Source organism: Squalius cephalus, assembly GCF_949319135.1.
Source record: "Squalius cephalus genome assembly, chromosome: 20".
Taxonomy (NCBI): domain Eukaryota; kingdom Metazoa; phylum Chordata; class Actinopteri; order Cypriniformes; family Leuciscidae; genus Squalius; species Squalius cephalus.
Window position 1 is genome coordinate 17,717,585 of NC_137141.1, and position 27,973 is coordinate 17,745,557.

The 27,973-nt window shown below is 39.5% G+C and overlaps 2 protein-coding genes across 3 annotated transcripts; one reads left to right on the plus strand and one right to left on the minus strand.

The window, feature by feature from the left end:
• The first annotated feature begins 9,555 nt into the window (after positions 1 to 9,555).
• Positions 9,556 to 12,808, plus strand: smndc1 (survival motor neuron domain containing 1). Its single transcript, XM_079852647.1, has 6 exons — positions 9,556 to 9,768; positions 10,130 to 10,249; positions 10,434 to 10,576; positions 10,698 to 10,856; positions 11,890 to 12,043; positions 12,153 to 12,808. Exons 2-6 carry the CDS (start codon positions 10,130 to 10,132, stop codon positions 12,288 to 12,290), a joined length of 714 nt encoding a protein of 237 aa, XP_079708773.1. The 5' UTR covers positions 9,556 to 9,768; the 3' UTR covers positions 12,291 to 12,808.
• Positions 12,809 to 12,839: 31 nt separating this feature from the next.
• Positions 12,840 to 26,447, minus strand: add3b (adducin 3 (gamma) b). Of its 2 annotated transcripts, none has more exons than XM_079852642.1 (15): positions 26,227 to 26,447; positions 25,060 to 25,304; positions 23,067 to 23,202; positions 22,778 to 22,929; positions 19,732 to 19,812; positions 19,425 to 19,574; positions 18,401 to 18,544; positions 18,011 to 18,109; positions 17,420 to 17,590; positions 17,030 to 17,290; positions 16,348 to 16,464; positions 16,170 to 16,259; positions 15,212 to 15,329; positions 14,212 to 14,319; positions 12,840 to 14,049 (listed from the first exon to the last, which is right to left on the minus strand). In XM_079852642.1, exons 2-15 carry the CDS (start codon positions 25,279 to 25,281, stop codon positions 13,718 to 13,720), a joined length of 2,181 nt encoding a protein of 726 aa, XP_079708768.1. In that variant the 5' UTR covers positions 25,282 to 25,304; positions 26,227 to 26,447; the 3' UTR covers positions 12,840 to 13,717. The 2 variants fall into 2 exon arrangements, with proteins under 2 accessions (XP_079708768.1, XP_079708769.1); XM_079852643.1 differs by having other exon boundaries at positions 25,060 to 25,307.
• Positions 26,448 to 27,973: the final 1,526 nt, after the last annotated feature.

A 27,973-nucleotide genomic window follows, 5' to 3' on the forward strand; every position in this document is an offset into this window, starting at 1 on the left:
CGCTCTGATTGGTCAGACGTTGAACCAATCATCTCAACCTACGTGAGTCGAGCGATTGAACTTTGGCGCGAACACACTACACCAAAGTGCATAGCTGTCAACATTGAACATTGAAAATAAGGGAGATTTCCCAGAATCCATCCCCAAAATAAGGGATTTTTTTTTTTACACGATTCTTACCCACAAACTTTTAAAAAAAGCACTAATCATTAACAGTCTAAAGAGTTTATAACTACACAATATATATTAGCCTACAGACCAATGGATATGTTTAAAGAGCTTTATTTATTAGGCTAACAAAGTAAACATTCAGGGTTTCTGCAGGTTTCAGTAAGTCAAATTTAAGACCTTTTTAAGAAATTTTAAGACCATAAAGATTCAAATTTAAGACCCTACACGACGCATTATCCAAGTTAGATAGTTACCTCGGGATCATTATGTATCTATCTATCTATCTTTCTATCTATCTAGGATTATCTGATGTGTGTGTGAGAGAGAGAGGGAGAGGTAGATTTTTTTTAATAGAAAATTGTACTTTTGCATATTATACTGTAAAAACACAATTATTGTTGATTGTTGTTTTAGTTGATCATAACTAGAGGAAATGATGAGATGATTAAAGTGACCAAAATTATGACGGTTATCACAGAATCCTGTTCAAATAGTACTAATACTACAGAATGAAGTCAATTCAACAAGTTTTATGTCGAAAAACAGCAAAAAACAAATTCGATTAGCATCAATATGCACTTTTTGTTTACGTAAACATTAAAATACCATTAAAAATGATGGCCAGATTTTAAAGGAGTGTCTTGCAACATGTTATCTAGGCTACTAACATGTACAAGTTCAAATACATTTTTGACAAAAAAAGGTTTTATACAAAGATAAACCTCATTTTTCAGCCTTTAAATATTTTTTTATAAAAAGTCAAAAAAGATAAATTACTGACATATACACATTATAGCTTATATTTATTAGTAGTGTTTGGGTGTACCCCCATCCTTCATGTTGACTGAGCTTTCAATGTTGTTATGGAAAGGGGTGATTGGTTGGTTCCTGTCGCATGACCTGCGGTGCGTTTGCGGCATTCTGAAAAGTTTAGATTTTTTTCATCTCGTTGCGCCTGGTAAAAAAATGAGCGCGTCGCTTCAATTATGAGCGCGCTTGCCGCGCGCCTACATTTGAACAAACTTGAGCGCGCAAAAGACGCGATATGTGAACGGCCTCTGGCGAGCTAGCTCATATATCAAGCCACGAGCGACTGGTAGCACGCGAGCGACGAGTTGGAGACCCCTGATCTAGCGCTCCGCTTTGTAGGCTACAACTCCATACTTTTTTGCTACTTTGTAATAACTTTCTGCGGCCAGCGTTTTTGGAAATGAACGAGGGTAAATACTTTTTAGACCTGTCACCTGACTAAATGAAATTTAAGACCTAGGATGAAAATCTGGCCATTTTTAAGACTTTTAAAAATACGGGATATTTTACGGGAAAATACTAAAACGGGAAGACAGCGTGAAAAGAGCTAAAATACGTGAGAAACCCGGAAAAAACGGGAGGGTTGACAGCTATGCCAAAGTGTCGAGTGTAAATATACTGTTTATTGTTTTAATATATTTTTTCTTTTTGGTAACTGACGTACTGATGCACACAAGACTAGTCAAATTCACAGTAAAAAAAGCAGTAATCAGTGAAAATGTATATTGTAACTTTGATTAGTTCAGTTTTTAGACTGTTGTAAGGTTGTAATAGTCGTTAAACCAAACCAATTACACATTGATGTAATTAGTAGTTGTACATTTGGACATATTTTGTAGTGCATATGTTTGTTTTTGTAAAGTCAGTGCGATATCTAATGTAGGTGCCTTGAAGAAGTGCGCCTGGGTCTCGAGCCTTTATCTGCAAACATACATTCACAATCACTGGCTGCAACTTTGGCTTGCCTTTGTTGGATATTAAATAAAATGTGGTACTATATGGTCAAATTACGAACTGACAGTAAAGTAGCCTACTTATTATGCAGAAAGTTGCAAAACTACAAATAATGTTAGTTATATTTCAGGGCGAACAGTAAGCAGCATAGTTTTTCTTGATTATCCATACATAAAAAAAGAAGAAGAAGAAGAAAAAAAAATAATTTAAAATGTAAGCATCGAATAGGATACATCAGGCTTTCGCTCAATCATCTCTGTATTGCATTCCACTATACTGTAATAATTTTTGGCCACCACTAGGGGCCACTGGCAAGCCTTCTTGCGGCTTGAGACCTATACTGCCACCACCTTTAATTCTAACCCGGTCTGGTCCGGGGGGAGCACACCAAACACACTCCAACACAGGAATTACCAAAGGAATACACTTTTTTATTAGTAACAATAGCAGCCGTATGGCATTCGCTCACTCAATTATCCTGATTACATATACTGGTCATCTCATTTCATTAAACCGTGAACACACATTTTGTTAGGGAACCAAATACTCATTCCAAATTCACAGCAAACTATAGTGATATCTCAGACAAAGCACACTTAATTAGAAACTCCAATCACATGCCCTAGATACAATAACCAGCATAGGCAATCAACATACAGTTCATGAAGGCAATAATCACCAAGGGCTAGACACAACACAACACACATAATAAATCATATAGAATGATTAAAATAATTTCGGACTTCCCTGTCCACGTCCGACGACACCCTGCCGTCACTGTGAGGACTCAACCTTCCTCGCCGCGGTAATGGTAGGAAGGTCTCGTTACACCAGCCAGGTCCACCTACACTTACTTCCCTATCTTTCTATTTTTCCCCCCAACTGTCTACCTCCAGGCCAATAAGTGGGACCCCGGTTTTCTTCACGCCGGTGGTGCTAGCCAACCACGAACGCCACAGATCCCCTTTGTGAACCCAGCAGGTTAAAAACACAGTTTATCAGTCTCTCCTCCCCTTCAGTGTCCGACAACCCCCATTTTAAAAGTCCCCAATTATCGTTCATCGTCCACAGGTGTTCCAGAAACCATAAATCCTTCCGTGTTTGTCCGTGACAATGACGTCACGCACCGTCCATCGAATCATAATCATTACACTACTTCCCCTCTTGAAAAATGGGACTCGTCCTCGAGTCCCTAAACAGCTCCATCATAATCCTTAAACCACACAGGGGGTTTTCTTATTCGTAGGGGACGGCCCCCCTCTGTAATAGATATCGTTGGTGTGGACAATTTCCCCCCAGCCGCAAACAGATCACTCCTGCTAGCCCCCTCCGCAACCGTAGATCCAGCAGGTAAGGGAGGCTCTCTCACTGTAGCCGGAGACACAGGGGGGCAACCACTGTCCACCACTGGAGCTTCTGCCAAAGCAGAGGGCAGCTCAGCCTCAATAAAAAGCTGCGATGCTTGGGATCCCCCGATAGCAGCCGACCGCCCAGGTGAAGCAGGTACTCCAGCAGCAGGTGAAATAGCCAACTGAAATTCGTCCGCGACACCAGAAGAAGCAGATGAATGGACGTCCCCAACAGCAACAGGAACATCAGGTGGCCGTGATCGTCGAAACACCCAAGTAGACCCAAAGCCTGGACCCCTTTCCTTCCTCCCCGTAGTCTGGGCAGATGTAATCTCCTGGTCAGCTTTGGCTTTTGTATAGCCACCCCCAGACTCTGCAACCATAGAAGGGACATAAGGTTTCAGCTGATTAAAATGCACCACATGATCTATACCTCCTGCCTCTGGTTGTATCCGATACAACACTTCAGATACCTTCTCCAACACCTTATAGGGGCCCTTAAACCGTTTCTGCAATTTTGGGCTCACCCCCTTCTTCCTGGCCTTATTCTTTAGCCACACCAACTCACCCTCTGAATAATACTGAAACCTGGCTTTAAAGTCAAAATGCAACTTTTGATGTTCCGAGGCTCTAGCCTGATGATTTTTCACTGCCCCAACTACAGTTGCCAGGCTTTCAGCTACCCCCTTCACATACTCATTCACGGTTGCAAATCGCTCTTGTCCATCTACGTCCATCATGACATCAATAGGCAAAACCATCTCCTGCCCAAATAAAACTTTATATGGGGTAAAGCCAGTACTGGAATGAACACTACTTCTATAAGCCATCATTACATAAGGCAAAAGGACATCCCAATTCTGCTGATTATCCTCAACATAAAAAGACAACATGGACAGCAATGTACGATTAAACCTCTCAATCATTCCATCTGACTGCGGCTGATATGGAGATGTCCTTGTCTTATTAATGCCTAGTAACCGACACAATTCCCCAAACAAATTTGATTCGAAATTTCGACCTTGGTCGGAATGCAGGCTTCTAGGGGTTCCATAACGACACACCCACTCTTCTACAAGTACTCTGGCTACGGTCTTTGCTTCCTGGTTTGGGAGTGGGTACGCTTCTGTCCACTTTGAAAAATAATCCCCCACAACCAACACATATTTGTTTTTAAGGAGGGTCTCAGGGAGGGGCCCTAATATATCAAGTGCAACTCGTTCATAAGGACGAGATGTTACAGAAGGAATAAGCGGGGCCCGGGGAACCGGACCGTTTTCCTTATGAACCGCACATTCAGGACATTCTTGACACCATCGTTTCACATCCTTATACCATCCTGGCCAATAAAAACGACCCCTCACCTTTTCTTGTAGCTTTTGCACTCCTAAATGGCCTCCCGTAGTTATATTATGCAACAACCTCAAAATGTCTGGCACCATAGACTGTGGAATAATAACTTGAGTTTTTGCCCTCAGACCAATTTTTGAAGGCAACACCCTCACCAACCTCTGCCCCTTAACCTCTATCTGCTCCCAGACCAAGGCATACTTCTTAAGGGATGGGTAGGTCTTCATAACTGCTTGTCGATTACCTTTCTGAGTCTTCAATGTTAACATCAAACTCAACTCTGGGTCCCTATGCTGAGCTTGTGTCAAATCATTCTCTCCTCCTTCCACCCCCCTAATTTCTTGATTCGAGAACTCTCCCTGTTCCAAAGCACCACCCTGAGGTAAAGATTTTACCTCTACATAACTAACAGAGCTAGCCACACCCTCTCCAGAATAAGCTGGTAATCTGGATAGCGCATCAGCATTAATGTGGTCTTTACCTGGTCGATGAACAATTTTATATTGGAAAACAGCTAATTGTTCCAACCAACGGGCCAACTGGCCTTCCAAACCCTGAAAATTATGCAACCAACGAAGAGAATTGTGGTCCGTTCGCAACAAAAACTCTTTCCCTAAAAGGAAATGTTTGAAATACTTGGTAAAAGTAACCACACTAAGCAGTTCCTTCTTTGTGGTGGCGTATTTACGTTCTTGTTTACTCAAAGTCCTACTAGCATACGCCACCACTCGCTCCAACCCATCAACTTCCTGTGACAAAACAGCCCCAATCCCCGAATCACTGGCATCTGTATCCAGGATGAATGAACGCTGGGGGTCTGGATAGGCTAAAACCGGAGCAGTAGTAAGGCACAATTTCAACTTCTCAAAAGCAGTCTGACAGCAATCATCCCACTGAAATCGCCTCCCCTTTTCTGTTAGCCGATGTAACGGTCTAGCCAACTCAGCAAAGCCCTTCACGAATCGTCTATAATATGAGGCTAAGCCCAAAAAGCTTCGTACCTCAGTCTGATTTTTAGGGGTTGGCCACGATTGTACAGCTTCCACTTTGCTGGGATCAGCCATAACCCCCTCAGCCGAAATAACATGACCAAGGTACTGTACTTTGGTGGCAAACAGATTACACTTAGATGGTTTTACTTTGAGATTGGCAGCCTGCAATTGGGACAACACTTGACCCAACCGCTGAAGATGTTCCCCAAAATTCTTCCCAAAAACTATAATATCGTCTAGGTACACTAAACACACGGACCACTGCAAATCTGCCAGAATCAAGTCCATAAGCCTTTGAAATGTACTTGGACTATTAGACAGCCCAAACGGAAGAACATTAAATTCAAAGAGCCCCTGTCTTGTTATGAAGGCTGTTTTAGGGCGATCAATAGGGTCCACTTCGACCTGCCAGTAACCGCTAGCTAAGTCTAAAGTAGAAAACCACTGTGCATGGGTTAAGCTATCTAATGCGTCGTCAATACGTGGAAGGGGATATGCATCTTTTCTAGTGACATCATTTAACTTACGATAATCGACACAAAACCTCAATGTGCCATCTTTCTTTCTCACCGGCACAACAGGAGCAGCCCAAGGACTACAGGAGGGTCGTATGATACCACTTTCCTGCATCTGCTTCACATGATCTGCCACCTCCTGCTGCAAATGAAGTGGTACCCGACGAGGGGCCAATTTAATGGGCTTTGCATCCCCTGTGTCAATTTGATGGAGAGTCCTATGGGTCCGTCCTAAATCCGTGTCACCTTTACTAAAAACAGAAAAATAGTCACTCAATAATTCTTGCACAGCTTGTAACTGTAGGGGTTCCAGGCCTCTATTATTTAACCCCAGATTTTGCAACAGCACTTCGGCTGTCCATGGCTGCTCTACTGCATCTTTCATTGAACTTAGAGAATTGACTGCACTATCCCCCGTCTGAACATCGGTACACAAAGTCCCAATAGTCATCCCTTTCCTTAATACAAGTTCCTCACTTGTCACATTAATTACCCTTAGTGGCAGCACTCCTTTTTCCACCCTACATAACACCCGGGCCACCAGAACTTCAGTAACTAATCTATCCGAAGGTTCCAGCATTCCTTCCATGCACTCTAGCCCCACTCCTTCAACACTACCAGGAATTATAACCTCAGTTCTTGGGGGCACAATCACATCCTGCCTCACTGATACAGTCCTGGTCTTGTTGTTCACATTACCCAATTGTAGCGGTAGGCTCTTCCCCATTAAGTTACAACACTGTGCATTTAAGTCAATCACTGCACCAAACTTCCTCAAGAAGTCAGTGCCCAAAATGATCTCCTGTAAAGGTATATCAGCTACTAAGAAGTCTGTGGCCAAAGCCAACGCCTCTATCTGGCACACAGTTGACCATTTTCCCACAATATTCATTTGTCCCCCATCAGCTACAGACACCTTCCCTGAAAATGGCACTAATTCAGAGCCCCCATTTGTTGCTTTTTGCCAGAATTCTTTAGACACTACCGACACCTGAGCCCCAGTATCTAACAACAACTCACAGGCTACCCCTCCCACTTTAGCTAATAAAAACACCCCAACACCCTGTTCACTACAAGAAACACTAATTTGCAGGCCAGTCGTATAATCAGGGAGGGGGGCGAGCATTTGACCTTCTTTACTCGCCCCCTCTATTTTCCCTGTACATAAGGACACTCTCTTCTCAAATGGCGATCACAACCGCACTCCCAACATACATCGCCACGGCCCTTTTGGCCCCGACTACAACCTTGTAATTCAGAATGGGAAGGAGCCCTAGAAAAAGAGGCATTATTGACTTGAGTCTTAGTAAGATTTTGAACAGACACCTGTAAAGTTCTAACTTCCTGGCGCAAACTCTCCACAGTTTCAAGCAATATAGCCATTTGGGTATCGTTCGGATTGTTATTAGACACTCCGCGCACCTTCAATTCAGGTGTCATCTGACTACGTTCTAACTCTCGAATGAGCTCCAATTCAGAAGCCAAATTTATGGCTGCCTCTAATGTAACTGGTCTAGCACTACGGAGCTGTATTCGTAGATCACCGGTTCCAACATGTGCAATAAAATGCTCACGTGCTAGTAAATCTTGAGTATCACAGTTAGCCACTGGATAGGATTTGGCTACTAATCGCCTCAAAGCGTTACCAAACTCACGTGCACTTTCCCCTGGTAATCGTCGCCTAGCTGACAAACTTGCACGATTCCAATCCTCACTTTCGCAAGGATCAAAACACTTACTCAACGCTTCTTTAAGTTTAGCATAACTACTACGATCTTCTAGGGTCAAACCACAGAACACATCTCTTGCTCTGCCAGACAACAAAAGTGACATGAACTTCAATTTTAAGTCCCTGTTCCAATTATTCACCTCTGCGGCCATTTCAAATTGCTGGGACCAATCAGACCAATCACGCCCATTACCTGTAAATGTCTCTGGCATGAACACAGGACGGTTCACTATACTACTAGCAGAAGCAGTCCTACCCATAGCTGTTTCAGCAGACAATTCCTGACTAGAATGTGCATTTTCAGTGTGCTCCATTTTAATAATTTAACAACACCCAAAAAAAAAAAAAAAAAAAAAAAAAAAAAAAAAAAACTAAATAAATAAATATGGGTATATTACAATTCTATCCCACCGCTGCTACCAGTGTAATAATTTTTGGCCACCACTAGGGGCCACTGGCAAGCCTTCTTGCGGCTTGAGACCTATACTGCCACCACCTTTAATTCTAACCCGGTCTGGTCCGGGGGGAGCACACCAAACACACTCCAACACAGGAATTACCAAAGGAATACACTTTTTTATTAGTAACAATAGCAGCCGTATGGCATTCGCTCACTCAATTATCCTGATTACATATACTGGTCATCTCATTTCATTAAACCGTGAACACACATTTTGTTAGGGAACCAAATACTCATTCCAAATTCACAGCAAACTATAGTGATATCTCAGACAAAGCACACTTAATTAGAAACTCCAATCACATGCCCTAGATACAATAACCAGCATAGGCAATCAACATACAGTTCATGAAGGCAATAATCACCAAGGGCTAGACACAACACAACACACATAATAAATCATATAGAATGATTAAAATAATTTCGGACTTCCCTGTCCACGTCCGACGACACCCTGCCGTCACTGTGAGGACTCAACCTTCCTCGCCGCGGTAATGGTAGGAAGGTCTCGTTACACCAGCCAGGTCCACCTACACTTACTTCCCTATCTTTCTATTTTTCCCCCCAACTGTCTACCTCCAGGCCAATAAGTGGGACCCCGGTTTTCTTCACGCCGGTGGTGCTAGCCAACCACGAACGCCACAGATCCCCTTTGTGAACCCAGCAGGTTAAAAACACAGTTTATCAGTCTCTCCTCCCCTTCAGTGTCCGACAACCCCCATTTTAAAAGTCCCCAATTATCGTTCATCGTCCACAGGTGTTCCAGAAACCATAAATCCTTCCGTGTTTGTCCGTGACAATGACGTCACGCACCGTCCATCGAATCATAATCATTACAATACTTTTCCACTACAATGAAAAGTTTTTTTTATAAAACTATTAAAAATTGAAACATATCCTTATAAGACATATTATTAGGAAATATAGAGTGATATTTACCTAAATTGTATGTAAGAAGTCTGCTTTGCTGTTATAAAGATCTAATTAATTTACATTACAAACTATCATAATTTCATAATAGGTTTTAAAAAGTTTCCTCCTAGAGTCACTCTTCTTATATTAGTGGAAATAAGTAGTTCCGCACTCTAGTAGATTGCGGAACTACTTATTTTCACTAGCCTATAAAAGTATAAAATAAGATTCAAAATCAAACTTTATTTCAAAAACGAAAAAAGTCTGTTTCAGTAGTGTTCATTTTATTTCATTTTACTTACCTTTCCTCTCTGCCACAGGATGGCGCGACAACATCGCGACAACAGTTTTATCACGCGAGACTGTGGCGTCACATCCGGTAAAAGGTCGAAAAAACGATACCACGAAGAGATACAAACGTAGAAGGAACGGCCGTCTTTTTCACGAAAATACCATCGTACATGGGACACTTAACACATTAATTGAACACTTTTTCATATAATTGTTATATTGGGAATATTTAAAGGTAAGACGCATGGTAAAGGATGATTCGAGTATACTGTGTTTATAGATATAAACATGTCTTCTGCCGAGCGTGCGGCCTTGCGCTCTATTTATGCCTCTCCACATCGCTTTTGTATTGTTTAACTGGATCAAAACAAGGCTTCGTGAGACGCGATTTGAATGAATGCTAGTACGGTATTAAACAAAGTAAGCATTTAAATTTAAAACGATAAAAAAAAAAAAATGTCGGATTTAGGTCGGATTCAGATAACAAATATTGGGATTCCTGTTCTAGAGAACATAAATTTGATGTTTATATATGTAAGGCAAGGGTGGGTGTGTTTTCACTCTTTTATTGAAAGGTATGCTATGTTATTTTTCAGATGTCTGAAGAGTTGGTAAAGCAGTTGAGCAACTATAAAGCTCAGCTGCAGCAGGTGGAGGCGGCGCTCTCTACAGATCCAGATAATGAAGATCTGCGTAAACTGCAGAAGGATCTCCAGGTTTGGGGCACAATTATCTTCTGCTTTTTTTTTTTTTTAGTATGTGTTTACATTGATGAGATCAGAGTCTTTCAGTGGTCTAGTTTTTGTCACTGAGGTTGACGCTTGATAGCCTCTGACAAGAAAAAGTGCCTTTCTATGCAAGTATGTTCATCAAAACATTGCTGTTATGTGTCGCTTATAGGAGGTGATTGAGTTGACAAAAGACCTGTTGACATCACAGCCTGTGGAAGGTACGACCAGTACCAAAAGCTCAGAGACAGTCGCTCCCAGTCACAGCTGGAGGGTCGGAGACCATTGCATGGCCACCTGGAGCCAGGACGGACAGTGAGTATCACACACCAACACAGTACTGGGAGGTATATAGGGATTGTGTTCGGCTACATTTGGAAGAGGGATTCGTGTAAATATCCGTACTCACCTGCTTACAGTGGTGTGTGATTGGCAGGTTGTATGAGGCGGAAATTGAAGAGATTGACAGCGAGAATGGCACGGCAGCCATCACTTTCGCTGGCTACGGTAACGCAGAGGTTTTGCCACTTCACGTGCTCAAAGAAGTGGAGGAGGGCAGGAGCAGGGAAGAGAAGGACGGAAAGCCCAAATCCAAGTGAGTAGACATGAATATAACTTTTAAATCTGTTTTAATATAGGGTCTGTTTACACCTGGTCACTTCAGTTGTTTTTGCTTTTCCGATTTGTTAATTTGTCTAATCTAATGTGTTAACACGTTTTTTTACACTTGGCCTCGTAAATATGTCTCCACAAAACGAATATAAATCCGATCTTCAATTCCCGCTCTATATGCAAGTTTAACGGAGGTCACGTCAACAAATGCAACATGTATGAGCTGCATTTTATTTATCATCAGCTAATTTCAAGATCAGGCCACAATAGGAGAGAGAGCGGCATCAGCACTGGTAAGATCATTTAGTCTCACTTTTAATGAAGATGATTGTGTGTTGAGCGTCTGCGACTTAATTTTATATATGGCTATAACGTCATATAGCCTCTAACATGCTCTCTCACGTTTATTTTATTTATTTTTTTCATTTTGGGAGGAGTAAACTTTACATATGTTTTCAATAACTAGGTGCATTTGCACTTGTCCAGTTTAGTTTGGAATGCGTCTCAAACCACCTCCTGAAGTGGTTTGAGTGATCGGATTGAAATCCGTCTCAAAAGCGTTTCGGAGGGCATTTACACCTGGTCTTTTCAGAGAAAATGCATGAAGTGACCAGGTGTAAACAGGGCCATAGTGTTAAACAGAGCAACATATCTTTATAAGGTATAATATGATTTAAAGTTGTAAATGAGCACAGTTGTTAATACTACAATATAAAATGTATATTTAAAATATGTATTCCTATTAATTGGATGGTAAATATATGTAAATCTAAATAATATTTACATGTTTGTGTGTGTGTGTGTATATATATATATATATATATATATATATATATATATATATGTATGTATATATATATATGTATATATGTGTGTGTATTAAAAAATGTATACTTTTTATATGCAACTTTTCATCAGTGGCACAGACATTATACACTACAGTATAATATAACAGTTTAGATTGATTTTTTTTTTTTTTTTTTTACAAATCTTTCCTTTTGTGTGTTTTCTCTTAGAAAAGAGCTGCTGGCAGAACAGAGGGAATATAAGAAGAAAAAGGCCCAGAAGAAGGTGCTGCGCATGAAGGAGCTGGAGCAAGAGAGAGAAGTTCAGAAGTCCAAATGGCAGCAGTTTAACAATAAAGCCTATTCAAAAAATAAGAAAGGACAGGTGTGTATATAAGAATAAACCCTGATTAACTTTGCAATGTTCTCTTAAATGCTGTTTTTTTTTTTTTAACCCTGTTATATTGTTCATGTTGTATGATCTTCCTCTGCAGGTGAAGAGGAGTATATTTGCATCTCCAGAGAGTGTGAATGGAAAGGTTGGCGTTGGCACGTGTGGTATCGCAGATAAACCCATGACCCAGTACAATGATACTTCAAAGTATAATGTCAGGCATCTAATGCCCCAGTGATCTCCCTTGTGTCTGTGACCATCTGTAATCATCCACCATAAAAAAATGAAACAAACTGAAACCCACTTAGAAGTCATAAACAAATGGATTGGATATGATATGAGTATAGTAACACATTTCCCCCTTGTTTTATTTGCAGTAATAGTGGGTATTTAGTATGTGGATGTTGGAGCTGTTCTGTACTGAACCGAGTCTCTGGATGTTCATCAGTCCTCAGTGAAGGACAGCTCCTGTTTAGTTTTACTGGTTCTCCTCATGCTCTCAGGTCGAGTCTCTGCACGAGCTGCTGAGGATGGAAACTGCTTTATAGTTTTTATGATGTGTTGAACAATTGTATATGGAAAGCTCTGGCCGCCCTCATACACATTTGACTGGTGTTGTTGAACAGATTAACAGATTGTTTTGCTGTCTTCACCTCTGTGTCTAATAAGCATTCTGCTGCAGTCCATTTGTTGTTACATTTGCTTTTCAGTTTTGTATATTTACATATTTGAGAGGAATAAACATTGATTTCTTGACATTCTTAAAAGAATTTGTGGTTTATTTTAATGTGACTTTTTTTTTTTTATTCAAGTTGTTTTCCAAATGACAGCTTAAATCTGTGTTATAAAAAAATTGCTTAATAGTAAATTGCAGCACACTTTTATTTCACAGTGGTTACATTACATTTACACATGTGATCATGAGACACTGCAAATTACAAAAGCAGTATTTGACCATGGAAGACAAATACCTCGGTGAGCACAATAATACATCACTATTAACATAAATACAGCATAAGATTTTGATTAAAAACGGTGTATTTGATAGTATAGTGATAATAGCTTAATATAATCAACATATAGTGAGTACAACATAATCTGTATATAATCAGTCAATAAAACTAGAAGCAGAATAACAATGTTATCAACCACATCTCTTCATTTATAAAACCAGCAAATCAAAAAAGCTTCATATCACACTGAATGGCCAGCTCCCCATTTCTTTAATATTCCTAATATGCAGGAATCCAGATGCACAGTCTTTCATACAATTCACTGTCACCTGATTATATCAGCACAAACATCAATTCATTTACAAACAAAATGCAGAGCCATCAAAATGTTTCTGATACTTCTCAAATTCAGTGTTTAGAGTTGCAGATCAGAACTAGAATTTCTATTTTGAGTATAAGTGTGCTTTTATGTACAGTTTATAAAAGTGTAAGTGGATATTCTTAGGCTTTTTAGACTAGTTATTATTATGGCTTATGGCTGTTAGAAAAGTATTCTGAAATATTCCGTTTAATAACAATACATACAAGTCATTGCTTTAACGCTAATATCCACATCCATATCCCTGCTAGTCATCACGTTTATCATTGGACCCTCCAGAAACTACATTACCCACTAGCCCCTGCACAGCATATGTCTAACAGACTCGTTCACTCAGTCCTTTTTGCATTCCTTTTCTTCCTCTATCTCCTTCTCTTGCTCCTTCTCTTTCTCCTTCTCTTTGTCTTTTCCTTTCTCCTTTTCTCTTCTTTCTTTCTTTTTCGTCATTCGCAGGAAGGAAGGAGTACGAAATTTCTTTTTCTTCTTTTTTGGTGACTTTGGCTGACTATCAGAAGAGCTGGTGACTGAAATGTTGTTGGCGACAGTGGTGGTTATGGAGACCTGCATCTCTTTAGTGATGCTGAGCTCCGTGACCTGTAGAGTGAGGTCATCATCCTGCGTCAGGTCGTCGCCGTCACTGCTCTGCAGTAGAGCTGAGAGACAGTCTGAAGATGAAAGGAAGAGACTTTTCAGCATGAGGTCATCCAGCTGGAAACCATAAAACAGCAACTAATTTGGTTATCAAATACCAGCGTGATAATATGATCATACAATCCCAGCCAACAGTTTATATGAAACTACATGAGATTATATGAGAGAATCTTGACCTCCTCTTTCAGGGCTCATGAGAGGTGAGATCGACAGGGACACTGTGGAGCCGTCATATGTGGTCATTTCTCCGTCCGTGAACTCCTCGTCGGCCTCTGACTGAAGAGCTTATGTCAAGAAAACACATTTTAACAAACAAGGTTAAGAGAAGCCTTACAATCTTGCTAAATAGAGATGGTTAATGCTGAAAACAGTCGTGCTGTTTAATATTTTAGCGGAGACATTTTTTTCAGGATTCTTTAATGAATAAAAAGTTCAAAAGAACAGCATTTAAAAATAAACCTTTTGTAAGATTATAAATGCCTTTACTGTCACTTCTAATCCATTTAATGCGTCCATACTGAATAAAAGTATTAATTTCTTTCAAAACTCTAACTGACCCTAAGCCTTTGAATGGTAGTGTCATTCTGTGTCTTTGGGTGCTTCTCAATATCCCTCCTCGTCTCCTCGCTCCTCCGTCCTCCATCCCATGACCCGGAAACCGATTGAGCTCAGCCATCTTGAAGGACATCTCAATTCTCTAATTGCACCGCAAGGAGTCGAGGATCGAGGAGCGAGGATGCTTTCAGAGGAGTCATGAGCGAGGATACACAGGTGGATCCTTTGCGGAAGAGTTTCACCGACTAAACGTGACGCACGTATCAATTCTCCTACCCCTTCACATCGGTCACAATAATTTTAATTTATGCTTTACCTTTGCAGTTTAAATAAACCACACATCTCACATATTTCAACAGGGTATCTTGCTTTATTATTATTTATTATGAATTTCTTATATAACCAAACTTTAACAACATAAGGGCAGATCCTTTGAGCGCTGCTGATGACGCTGTGAAGTGACGCTCGAGTGATCAAGTATTCCAATGTATAAAAAAGCTTTCATTCAATTCCTCTGTCCTCCTTTTCTTTCCTTGCAGCCTTCCCTCGCATCCTACAGAGACGCGAGGAAAGGAAGCGAGGATGCACAAATAAGAATCTGTATGCAGAGTGTGCTTGTACCTGATTGGCTGCTCTTATTCTCCACAGTTTGTGTGTATTCCTGTAGTTCTGCCTCTGATTGGTCGAAAGGGTTGGGTGGTAGAACAGCTGCCTGTTCCTCATCCTCATAAATGAATGCCTGAAAATAGTAATGGCAAAGGGATTGACTGACACTTGTGTGTAATTTTTGTTTATGTTTTGCAAGGACACTGGTTTTGGACTTTATACTGACATATATCTATGAAATCATGTTTCTACATCAGAGAGAAAAAATTAAAAGAAAGAAAGAAAGAAATTGTTGGTATGTAAGGAAAGACAGAGGGAGGGAGGAAGGAAGGAAGGAAGGAGGGAAGGAAGGAAGGAAGGAAGGAAGGAAGGAAGGAAGGAAGGAAGGAAGGAAGGAAGGTATTAAGGAAGGAAGAATTTGTTGGTATGCTGGAAGAACTAAAGAAAAAGGAAGAAGAAAGGAAACAAGTAATAAAAACTCAGTGAGTGTTTTAGCGCAATTTTCTGACGTCATGGGATCACAACACTAAGAGATAGTAAATCTTTTTATGTTTTTTTTTTTTTTTTTTTTTTTTGGTGTGCGTTCCCGAGATTAGACCTTCCTTAACATAATGCCGAAAACCCGAAGTCTCTAGGTGGTCTGGTTGAGGAGTAGATAGAAGTGCCAGATTGGTGCGCACAGACAGAACAGAAATCATGAGTTAACAATCGCAATTTTGTCCGTAGGAAAATTGCGCTAAAAATAAATGAGTACTGGAAGGAAAGAAAGAAAGAAAGAAAGAAAGAAAGAAAGAAAGAAAGAAAGAAAGAAAGAAAGAAAGAAGTAAGGAAGGAACATTTTTGGTATACTGTAAGGAAGGAAAGAAAAGTCATTTTAAACAAACCTGTCAAAAGTACTATTACAGAAGAAAAAGTGATTTAGTGCCCTTTCAAAGGTTGTTTATTTAGTATTTGTGTTAGTGTAGTTACGCACTGGTCCAGAAGGCTTGTCTATAACGATGTCTGCCAGCAGCTGAGACTTCGGTCCAGATGTCATCAGATCTACTCTGTTCTGCTCTCGAATCTAAACCACCACAAACAAAGCAGTGCTTTAGTGTAGTGAACACAATCTGTGGACACAGTCTGTTCAGTCTGTACACTCGCTCACTCACCTTATTTCTTTTTTCCAGTACTTCACTGGGGTTAGTATTAAGTGGGACAAACTGGTTGGGGTCCTCAATCCTAATTGGAGTGTCCTTGCAGCTGCCTGAATCTTCTGACTTCATCCACTAAAAAGATAAAGAAAATAACGAATTTAAGAAAACATGAATATTAAGCACATACATACATATACATATTAAAGTTTCTGATCTATGGAAGCTCATTTTCCCGTAGCGTAATAAAAGAAGAAAAAATGAATTGCAAATTTGTCACTATTTCTTGTAATTGTGTATATTATGTTGTTATTTCTTACTTTAAAATTGATCTCACAATAGACCTTAGTCAGACCGTGGGGCAGTGAGGGATAGATTACAGTCTTTACAATGGTATATTTACTATATAAATGTATTAGATCACATCATTTTCAAAACTCACAACTTTCAAAGCTGTTGGTGTTTTTGTCTACTGAAAGATTATTTTGGAAGATGTTTTGTCAGCTAAACAATTGGCAAAGTTGTTAAACTACTCTACAAATCCATTGAACACACTTTACTTCAATCACTCACGGCCTCATTTTCATTCCGGTCAAAAATTAAATATGTTTTTTGGTGGAAACATGCTTCCATACTGATCCATGATTAACCACACTGAAATATGACTCATTATGTTGCTGAAGTGAATTTATGAAGATACCGTAGTTTTGGACCGGGGGCTGCATGTCCCGTTGAAGGACTCCTCAGGTACATTGACCTTTAAGTAGCTGTTCGGAGAGTTTAGCCATCGTATCCTCTCTCTGTCCCGCTTCTGTGCCAGGAAGTGCAATGGACTCTGTGGAAAGACATCCTTTTCCTCTAGTGCCACCCCTGAGACGGTTGCTGGGATCTCCACATCGTTATGATGTCGAGGTTTCTCTTTAACTATGGGATGGCGGTAAGTGTAACCGGTTCTGTAACCCTGAAAATGCAGGTGGCATGTTAGTTTTTTTACTGTTAAATGTTTAATAATACATGCTCCATGCCATCAAAAGACAACATTTAAACATTGCAAACACATCTAGTATAGATTAGCTCACAGGCCACTCACTAAGTTATCTAACATCCTCATAAGCGACTCAAATTCTGCCTCTCCAACCCTCCATCTGATCTGTCCGTCTGGTATTTGTCCACTGGGATTTTTCGTAGGAGCTGTTTTCAGACTTGCTCTGTCTAACACGCAAAGGTTATCAACGCCACCCGCACATAGCAGAGCGCTAACCTGAGGAGAAACAAAGGCAGAAAGACAGAGATGACGTTGAATGAAAGTCTAACCACTCCATTGGGCTGCATCCGAAATCGCATACTTCCCTACTACATAGTAGGTGAAAAACAAAAGTAGTATGTCCGAATTCACAGTACTCATAAAAGAGTAGGCAAAAAGTACTCAGATGAGGCCACTGTTGAGGATTTGTGATTGACGCTGGTAGGTCACGTGATAATGACAGCGTGGCAAAATTTATTGGCAGTTTGATTTGTCAATCCATTCCATTTTCTGTGTAGGCTACTTTGATCCAGTACATATATTCCTTTTCCATTTAGTATTCACTTCTTCAAAGTTTATTTTCATATTTGTTTATTCATCCACATATATGCACATTTCCTTTTGATTGATTGTGTGTGTGTGTGTGTGTGTGTGTACCTGTATCTCACAGGCTTGGTGGGTATGATACAGATAGTGAAAAGCTTCCTCTGTCGTCTCTCCAAATGCCAGAAAACCTTGATTCCTCAGGACCAAAACCTAAAAACAAGCAGAATTGCATCCGTTTTGCGAATACCACCGCAACGCATCCCAGTTATGCACAAAATAAAATTATAAATATGATACTATCAATATTATTTTACAGCTATACATTTAACATTAGCATTGACTAAACAAAAATCAACAAATATCAACAACAAAAAAAACATCTTTTAATATGCCAATGATTATAACCTTCTATTTTTCCCTGCTTAAGCTTTTCCATGCTGTACTATAGTGAATTACTAAGGGTTGTCATGCCAACGAGTGGCAGAATTCACAGACAGTCACCTTGGCAGTGGGACCCAGAGCTTTCTGAAGTTCCATCCTCTCCTGCTCGTCAGCTAAATCACCATGGTAGCTAAAATAAGACACCTCTCCCAGCAGCAAAGCTTCATGGGAAATGGGTAAGATGCCACATTTCATAGAAGAGACCTACAGGACACACAGAAAGGACATATAACAGGCAGAGTGAATCCTGTGTCTGTGCTAGTGGTTTTTAACCAAGGTGCCAGGGCCCACAAGGGCAGAAGGGTCTGTCTGCGTCCTGCAGTACTACAAACCACACCTCTACAACAAGTTACGCCTCCCGCGAAGAAACGAGCATGGATGTCATTAACTAAAACAATCTTTTGAAGTAATTTTTTTAATGTTTTATGTATGAAATCTTATATTGCTTTTGAATCTTAAGAAGTATGAAATAACAGCTAGTAAAACTACAAATGAATCCAGACTCATGGTAATAATAGCTAAAACCAAACCTATACCTTACCCTAAAGCTGCCCTTTCCATAAAATTAAAATTTACTGTAGATTTTCAAAACGCTTAAAAAGTGAGGAATGTGAAGTAGAAGAAGAGCAGTAGTGACGACATCAGTGATTTCAGAGGGAGGGGCTCTGATGACATCACGGATAGCTGTTTCATTGTAGGGGGCATTATTTGAGGTAGGGGGACGTAGTTAGTGGTCATGGTTTGTAGTACTGCGGGATGCAGTCGGATACACTTGCACTAGGGTGCCTCAGCTGCAGGATGCCTTTAATTAATATATTGAAATGCTTAATGCTTTTGTCGCTTGTTTCTGCTACTTTTTTGCCTGTGTTTTGTTCCCGAGATTCTCTACTCTTTACGAAGATGCATAATAGTGCCCCCTATCATATAACAGTAAAAACATGGAAAGATGGAAAATTCTATCAATGGCAGGGAAAGAGTTAACACACTTTTCGTTCCATTGACTTGCATTCAAACAAATGCGAATGTGGGAGACCTGAAAGGCAAATGTGTGTGTGTGTGTGTGTGTGTTTTCGTGTATACTCACTGCAGCTGTAGTTGGTGTGTATGTATGTATAACACATTTGGCATCTGGTCGGGCAGAATACACTGCAGAATGTGGTTTGAATCCCAAAACATCCACAGGTAGTGCAGTTGCTCCTTGATCAACCACCTCACCAATCAGATTCACCTTCACCTGTGAACAACACATGATACAAGAAACAGATGAACGTTTCTTTTACAGTATTTTTCCATATTTTATATACAATATGGAATTTACATTCAACTGCTAATGGTTCCCAACCTTATAAATCTTATAAATAAATGTTCAAAATGTGTGGGGGTGTATGTACCAGACTAGCTGCTGTGGCCTCGGAGAATGACAGTCCTCTAGGAAGAATAAGAATATGATCTTGCTCTTTGTTGATGCGCAACTGAAGAAGAAAATGACAGAGAAATTGTAATAGAGAGAGAGAGAGAGAGAGAGAGAGAGAGAGAGAGAGAGAGAGAGAGAGAGAGAGAGAGAGAGAGAGAGAGAGAGAGAGAGAGAGAGAGGGAGGGAGGGAAAGAGAGAACATTATATTCTGGTATCAAATAGAAAAAGACAAGAACTTCAGATGCATTGGAAATCACCAATTCCAATTTGATTGGATGCTTTTGTGCAATTGGATTGAGGGATTAGTAGCAAGTAAGCTAGTTATCTTAAAGGGATAGTTCACCCAAAAATGAAAATTCTGTCATCATTTACTCACCCTCAAGTTGTTTCAAATCTGTAAGAATTTATTTTTTCTGCTGAACACAAAAGAAGATATTTTGAAAAATGTCTGTAACCAAACAGTTGATGGACCCCATTGACTTCCATAGTATTTTTTTTTCCTACTATGGAAGTCAAGTCAAGTCATCTTCATTTATATAGCGCTTTTAACAACGTAGATTGTTTCAAAGCAGCTTCACAGAGATAAGCGTATAATTTAAGGTAACAGAGATTGTTTTGGCTTTATAGCAGAGTTAAGTTATTTTCCATCTAAAGTTAGTTTTGATTGATTTGCTTCCGTCGCAACGATCATTTGTTATTAAATTAGGGGCCGCTAAGACGACACCATTCCCTCTACACAGACTTTAAACGCGAACCTGTGAGAAACACTGATGGCGTTCACATGAGCATTTAGAATGGGTTCTATAGTTATGTGCATTTGAAAATACGCAGGTTTGGAATTCCCTACAAGCCAAGCCTAAACAAAGTACTTGTCTTTCCTTATAAATTTTGATAAAGAATTTTATTTTATTTTGTTGCTTTGGGGTAGGAACGCGAAACGAATTTCCCGAAAACGCCTTATCTGTAGAGTGGTAGAGGGATCCTCCATAGGGAGAGACTAGTTGGCACTTCAGCACTGCGTTGTCATCGGGTCCAGTCGAAGGTCCTTCATCAGATCTGGATACGGCCCGGATCAGTCAATGGAAGTCAATGGGGTCCATCAACTGTTTGGTTACAGACATTTTTTCAAAATATCTTCTTTTGTGTTCAGCAGAAAAAAGAAATTCTTTCAGGTTTGAAACAACTTGAGGGTGAGAAAATGATGACAGAATTTTCATTTTTGGGTGAACTATCCCTTTAAACAGCAAGCTCCACAGTTAAACAGCATGTAAAAAACAGCACAGGTGGCCTCTTCCTTTTTAAGTGGGCGGCATTTGGCCAGAATAAGCTAAAATGAGGATCGGACTATGTTCAGACATCTGACTATCTAAAAAGCAGTGTTGGGGAGTAGCTAACTACAAGTAGCAATACTACTACCTTAAGCACATTTTTCATTAGCTTGACAGTAGCTCAGTTGCTTCTAAAACAGTGTAGCCTTTCCAGTAGCTAACTACTTTTTCCAGCACGTAGCGCAACCAAAAACTACATTGTTTTGCGTTTTGATGAACAATACATTCAAGCAGCGCAGCATCTAAAATTCTTATTAGATCCCAAACTAAATTTGTGCATTACCACTATCTATTGTTTCATCAAGCATCTTGTGGCTTTACAGTTCACTGAGAAGAGATCGTCTGATGATTATGTGAATGTAGTAGTGTGTTGATATTTCACATGAATCAACTAATAAAGGTTACACTATAGTATGTAAATTATGCAAACCAAAAATTAAAACGTTGTCTACGTTGAAGACCTCAAGCACATACAGGTGAACAATAGGCTTTTTAAGTTGATTAATTGTAGAGCTTTACTGCACTCTACATCAAATGTCAATTTTTGATTTTATGATGACTTAATCTTAATAGCTGGCTTAATAGCTTAATCTATCCCACCACCGTTTTGTAATGAACCTAAAAGTTCACAAACGTGTTTTGCGCCATTGCTTTGGCAAAGCATCTGTCAATCAAACGGAAAACCGTGATCTAATTAAATAAGTTGCGGCGGGTTTCAGAGCGAAGCCCACTGTGTTCATGATTCGCATCTCAGAGCTCCATCACTACATGTGCTGTGAGTTTAACCAGCATTTTCGACTACACCTGTGTATCCAGTTTATGTTGCATACATTTTGTTCTTGCATTGATGTTACATTTGTAGCAATTTTGCACTTTGACAGCCAGTTCGAGATGTATATTTGTGTATTGTGCATGTCTTTGGATAGTGTACAAAATAAAACAATACCCTTTGAAATAATAATTGTATTATATTTCATTGTTTTAAACCCCAAATATTTTAAACCATTCTTCATTAACAATTATTCAGTTATTTGTAATATAAAATTCAAAGTAGTTTTAATGTAGCTAACTACTTTTTGATAGTAACTTGTAGTTTTACTACTTTTTCAGAAGGGCAGCCTGACTGTATCTTAACTAATTTAACTTATGAGTAGCTTGTAGCTTGTCAAGCCACAGTTTCAGAGTAGCTTCCCAACACTGATGAACAGCAAAAAAATGCTTTGTGAATCAGAATAAATTCTGAATGGCAAATAAGATTTCAATTTTATATCGTTAAGGGTGCAAATGAGTTTGACATCCTACACAAAGTGCACTAGTGACTACAGCTGTCTCAATTCACTCATTTGCACTCACATGTGGCATTCACTATGAAATGAATGGTGATTGAGAGGGCACATATGCACGATTGTGTAAAGCACAGTAATCCATCAGATGCTTTGGTTGTTCGATGACTATAGCATCACGGTGACATGTCATGATAGAATAGAGGCAGAATGAACAGTTTTTTGTCTATTTTTTCCACAATGGCAGCTATTCTCTTCTCTCTCTGCATTGTTCTGACACTTAAGCCATCACTATGACAACCAATGTTGTCTGAACAAAAGCATCCAATTTTATTGCATGCAAAATGACAGGGAGAACAGTCAATTTGTGTGCTGAGGTGGAAAAAAGTGTGTAATGAATGTGAGTACTCACAGTTATATATGTATTTGGGAAGTGGGTGTGTCCGTACAGGTCCAGAAGTCGATACAAGCAGGCGAGTTTACAGCGGCCCTGCCTCTCAGCTTTAGAACAATTAAACCACTCCATACCACACAGATCATTCACCGGACTGATAGACCCTGCACCTGGAAACACAAACAAAAATAAATATCTGGCGATAATTTCAGAATTATATGCCTGCCATCTGTTGACCATGACAACAAAATATCTTCAATGGGAAAGTATAAAGTGTTAATAAAAGCGTTTATGTGTGTGCACTCACTGCTGGGACTGTACACTCCAGTGTTGCTAAGTGTGTTGCTGATGATGAGATGTGCGATGTGACCAAATAAACCACCGGAGTTACTGCCTTTAGAGCACTGCTCCTTTACCATACACTCCAACTCCTCCTTAAAGTCCTGCAACACACAAATATCAAACCAAGAGGAAATTATGTTAAAGTAACACTTGTTTTTCAAGCAAAACATTTTCTAAAATTATAGATATGCTGTCCGTTTAATACATATTGACTTTATACAGTGACTAAAATGACCAGTTGGTTAAATGTAATTGCGAGAAATTCAAGAAAGTTAGTTCTGTCAAGACAACTCTCTGAGTGTTTAGCATGGTAATGGATATGACAATGTTGATATGTTTGGTCTTGGCGGAATAGATCTGTTATGCTGCTGTTATTGCTGCTGCTGTTGGTTATTGTTGCTGCTGCAGATCAAGTATGGGACTTGCTACGACTAATACATACACAACACGCTTGATGTGAGCAAGTAACACATGAGCAATATAGCATACATGAAACATATAGCTACAAACTACTGTGACCAGTATTTGAAGGGGTTGAGCAGCAAGCTAATTGGCTACTGATACACCAGGAACCAATCAGCTGTGCCCTATTGAGAATGATGTGATTGCAAGCAGATTATAGGACCTATCAGCCTGCACCATCTAGAGTTTTGTGAAAGAACTGATCTAAGATGTAGATCTAAGAAAAGCTTTAGCCATACATTGCTTGCATATCTACTGAATATTTTATTCTAAACCACCAATCAAAAGTTTGGGCTCAAAAAGATTTTTTAGCAATCAAAATCAACCTTCAGCATAGCACCAAATCAGCATATTATTAGAATGATTTCTGAAGGATCATGTGACACTGAAGACTAGATTAATGGACTAAAATCACAGGAATAAATTACATTTTAAGATATTATTGAGCTATTTTAAATTGCTATCATATTTCACAATATTACTGTTTTTTTTACTGTATTTTTGATCAAATAAATGCAGCCTTGATGAGCATGAGAGACTTCTTAAAATAAATCTAACCAAGCCTAAACTTTTGTATGGTATGTGTATCCAATGAAATTGATTTAAAGTGTGGCTTAAGTGTGGAAATACTTTCCTTAAATATAGGACATTTCTGATTTGTTCATAGCTTATTATTTCATGGTAATGAATAATCACTGACAACAAAACAGGCTTTCAGAGAAAGTTCAGTAAACAGAAAGTCCAGTCATAAGTGCCTTTACTGTGAAATAGTTCTGGGAAGTTGACAATGACATGTCCTGCGGTGAGACATGCTATACTTCATACTTCATATGCGTTTTATAATCATGCATGCAGCTTTTATGGCCTCATATAAATTGAGAGACTGCATGGAATATCGGTGCTTTTTAATTTGATAACAAATTATTTTGTCACACCACAGGACCATTTGTACAACTAAAATTGTAAAAAATTTACTAAAATTAATTTTTTTTAGTAAAACTAAAATGCCTACACTTTATATAGGCTACCTTTAAACTTAAAATCATGATGTTGGTTTTAAAACAATCATGGACATATTTTAACATCAATAATTTGCTGTATATTCAGGGCATTATCATCATGCAGTTTTGTTGATTATACCACTCCAAATTACTTAAATTACTTAGAAATTCCAACTAGATAAAGCTATAATCACATAAGAGATGAGCTTCATCTAAGACATCAGAAAGCACGCCTAGACTAACTGCCCTGAAAATATACTGCAAAAATATGATACACAGAAATCACTTCAGGTTCTTTATTTAATTCACTCATTCCCAGCATTTCTGGTGATCTGTGCATGGTTACTAATGGCAACGGGTCTCCACTTGTTGGTTGTTATGCAATCAAACACAAGCGTGGGCTCCATAAAATGCACAGGGAGGGAGAGAGAGAGAGAGAGAGAGAGCATGCAAATTCTCACTTTGGTGCGAGTGTGTGTGGGAGTGATGTCTTACTGGACTATGCAGAATCTGTGTGACTCTCTTTCTCTGCTCCATCATGTTGAAGTCCTGCCTCAGGTCAGGTGACATAGCGTTGCTCCTCAGAACCTCTGGGGACTGGAGTTCTTCTGCGCTCTCGCTGTAGACCTTCTTCACATTTAGACTGGATGGGGGGTGGATGCGTAATCCGCTCTCTTCATCGCCCGCAATCATCTCAACACGATCACCCTCACTCATACATAAACACAACACACAACCTTCTGCTTCAGAGAGAGAGAGAGAGAGAGGGAGAGAAAAAAATAGAGGGGTAGGCTATTTTTTCTGATCCACTTGAAGCAGTGTTCACAATTGCTGCTTGAATACAAAAAGGCCAGGGCACTTTGGATTACAAATTAATTGTCTGTACACACGTACACATACAAATAAACATGCATTCACACAACGCCTGTGTGTCTGCTCTCCAGCTGACATCCTATACAAGTCATGCATATCTGCACGCACCCCACAGAGAACAATTCACACCTTTAGTGCCCCCCCCCCCCACCCTGATAGCCTGAAATCACCCCGCACCCCCACACAAGTTTTTGCATCTGAATTTATTTTGTTTACATTTTGTTTCATTTAATTTTAATTTATTTAATTTAATTTATATTTATATAACTTGTTTTGAATCTGCATTAATGTCTTCTACGCAAAGAAAAGCAGCTCCTGAATCTCCCTCATCACTAACGCGCGTCTCGCGACCGCAGCCTGAACGCGTAAAAGCAATTAGCTGTCTTAAAACTTAGTGAGCTGCCTACATAGACAGCATTTATTGGCATTATATTCATCATTTTTCGGCGTCATAGGCGTACACATATATTTGGGGAAGGGGGGCATCAGGGGCGAATGGTTTATTTGCGCGTTACGAATCAGTTTGCCACAGAACTGCGCACGAATTTATTGCTCCGAAATGCTGTCTAGGTCGGCAGTTCACTAAGTTTTGATGCACTAACATTGTGTAGTTGCTGCGTTATAGTATAACTAAACATTACATTTTTAACTAATTTAACATTCATAAAGATAAGAATTATTTAAGATCGAACACTCATGTTGTATTATAAGATAACCAAGCTGCATATTTTGCGTCTGTCCAAATCCAAACAAGTCCATGAGATATAAATGAGTTATGGCTATACTCACTTTTCTCGGTCTCAGCTTAAGTTTATTCCCTGAGCTGCAGCAGGAAACATAACTCTACAAATCAGTTCAGCCAGGAAACCTAACAACAGCACATCAGATGAATCCAAGTATATTTCCCCCTCAAGTATCAGTTTCTTCTCTCAAGAACCGTAGGACTGTGTTGCGATCAGGGCCGTGAGCGCGCAGCGAAAGCGCGAGCGCGCGTGGATGTGTGAGGAGTGTTTTGCGTGGGAACTTGGTGAAAGGATCACGTGACTAGTCCTGTCCGCCCACTAATGCTCGCAGCCTCGCGCCTTGGCAGGGCCACCATGACCTCCGAGTCCTCGAGCCTTATCTTTCAAACACACAGAGGAGAGTTTATACAAACGTGAAGATACGAGCCAGATGTTAGACATCAAACACACATTAATACAGCCTTGATGACGCAGGGATGTTTGGCAGCTTTATAGCATCTGTTCTCTTAAACATCTATAAATAACGAATATGTATATGTAATATATTTCATATTCCCTATAAAAAGGCTATTATTTTTATGTTGCACATATAAACTGACCTGCATCTGTTCGAGAGTGCGTCAAGTAATTCTAAAGCTTTTATTAAATGTTGACATCATCCAACTATTGAAAGATCTACACGGGTTTTTAAATAGGCCTACACCACATAAAAAAGCACTAGGATTATATCCCCAAACACACATTGTTCTGAAACTAGTTGGTTTAGCTCCAAACTCTCAGCAAGAACTCTGAGCACAAGAACTCCCAAAGATAAGGATAGAATCAGAAAACAAAGTGAAGTTGTCTCTTTTTCATGATACACTTTCAGCCTCACACATGTTTATATCACAAAACACAGCATATCTGTGTCATAACTGCCTTTTAGCCTCCCGGATCTGACATCTCTCATGACTGGTTCTGTTCTTTTTCACCCACCATGCATTCAGTAAATCATTTAACCCTGCACACGCCAGCACTCTGTGGCCATCCTGCCCCCTTTTTGTGTTTGAATGTGGATAATTACACTAATTACTTCAATACCTGAGCAAACAAATGACAAACAATGATTCATTATTCTTCACATTATCACGAACACCTGCTTTAGTTTGGCCGCTATGAGAATTTCCTCCATTGCTAGATGAAATTAGAATTTTGAATTTGTATAAATTTATGTCAAGGGTCCCTGAAAATACTCCAAGGGGTGAATGGAGAAAATATATAAAACATATAAATTAATTTTTAATGCTATTTCTTTTTATTCTGGGGTCTCTGGAATTGACAAGTGTATTGTTGATAGTCCTTGGGTCTCCAAAGGTTGAAAACCATTTGGTATGTGATTGCCAATTATTTATTCTATACATAAACGGCACAGATTTGCCGTTAAATTAATATGAGGAATCTGCTTATACATGTCCCATACAAATATGGATAAAGGAATCATTCTCGGTGTGTGTGTGTGTATATATATGTGTGTGTATGTATTGTGTTGTTTTAGGGTCAGTGTAGGTTATGGGAGTTACATATAGTAGTTTTCAGTTTTAGAAAACTTGCTTGAATTTGAGTTAATAGTGTTTGTATTTTGTTTGTAACAACCCCTTTAGGATGATGGAGTTGGAAAGAAAGACTTGGCTGACATTATTCAGTCCCATGTACATATTGTTCCACCTCTGACCTTATGAAAATGGCAAATACAATTTAGGCATAACTATGTTGTGCTCCATTACACTCATGACCCCTGTCCCGAACTCTTGTCA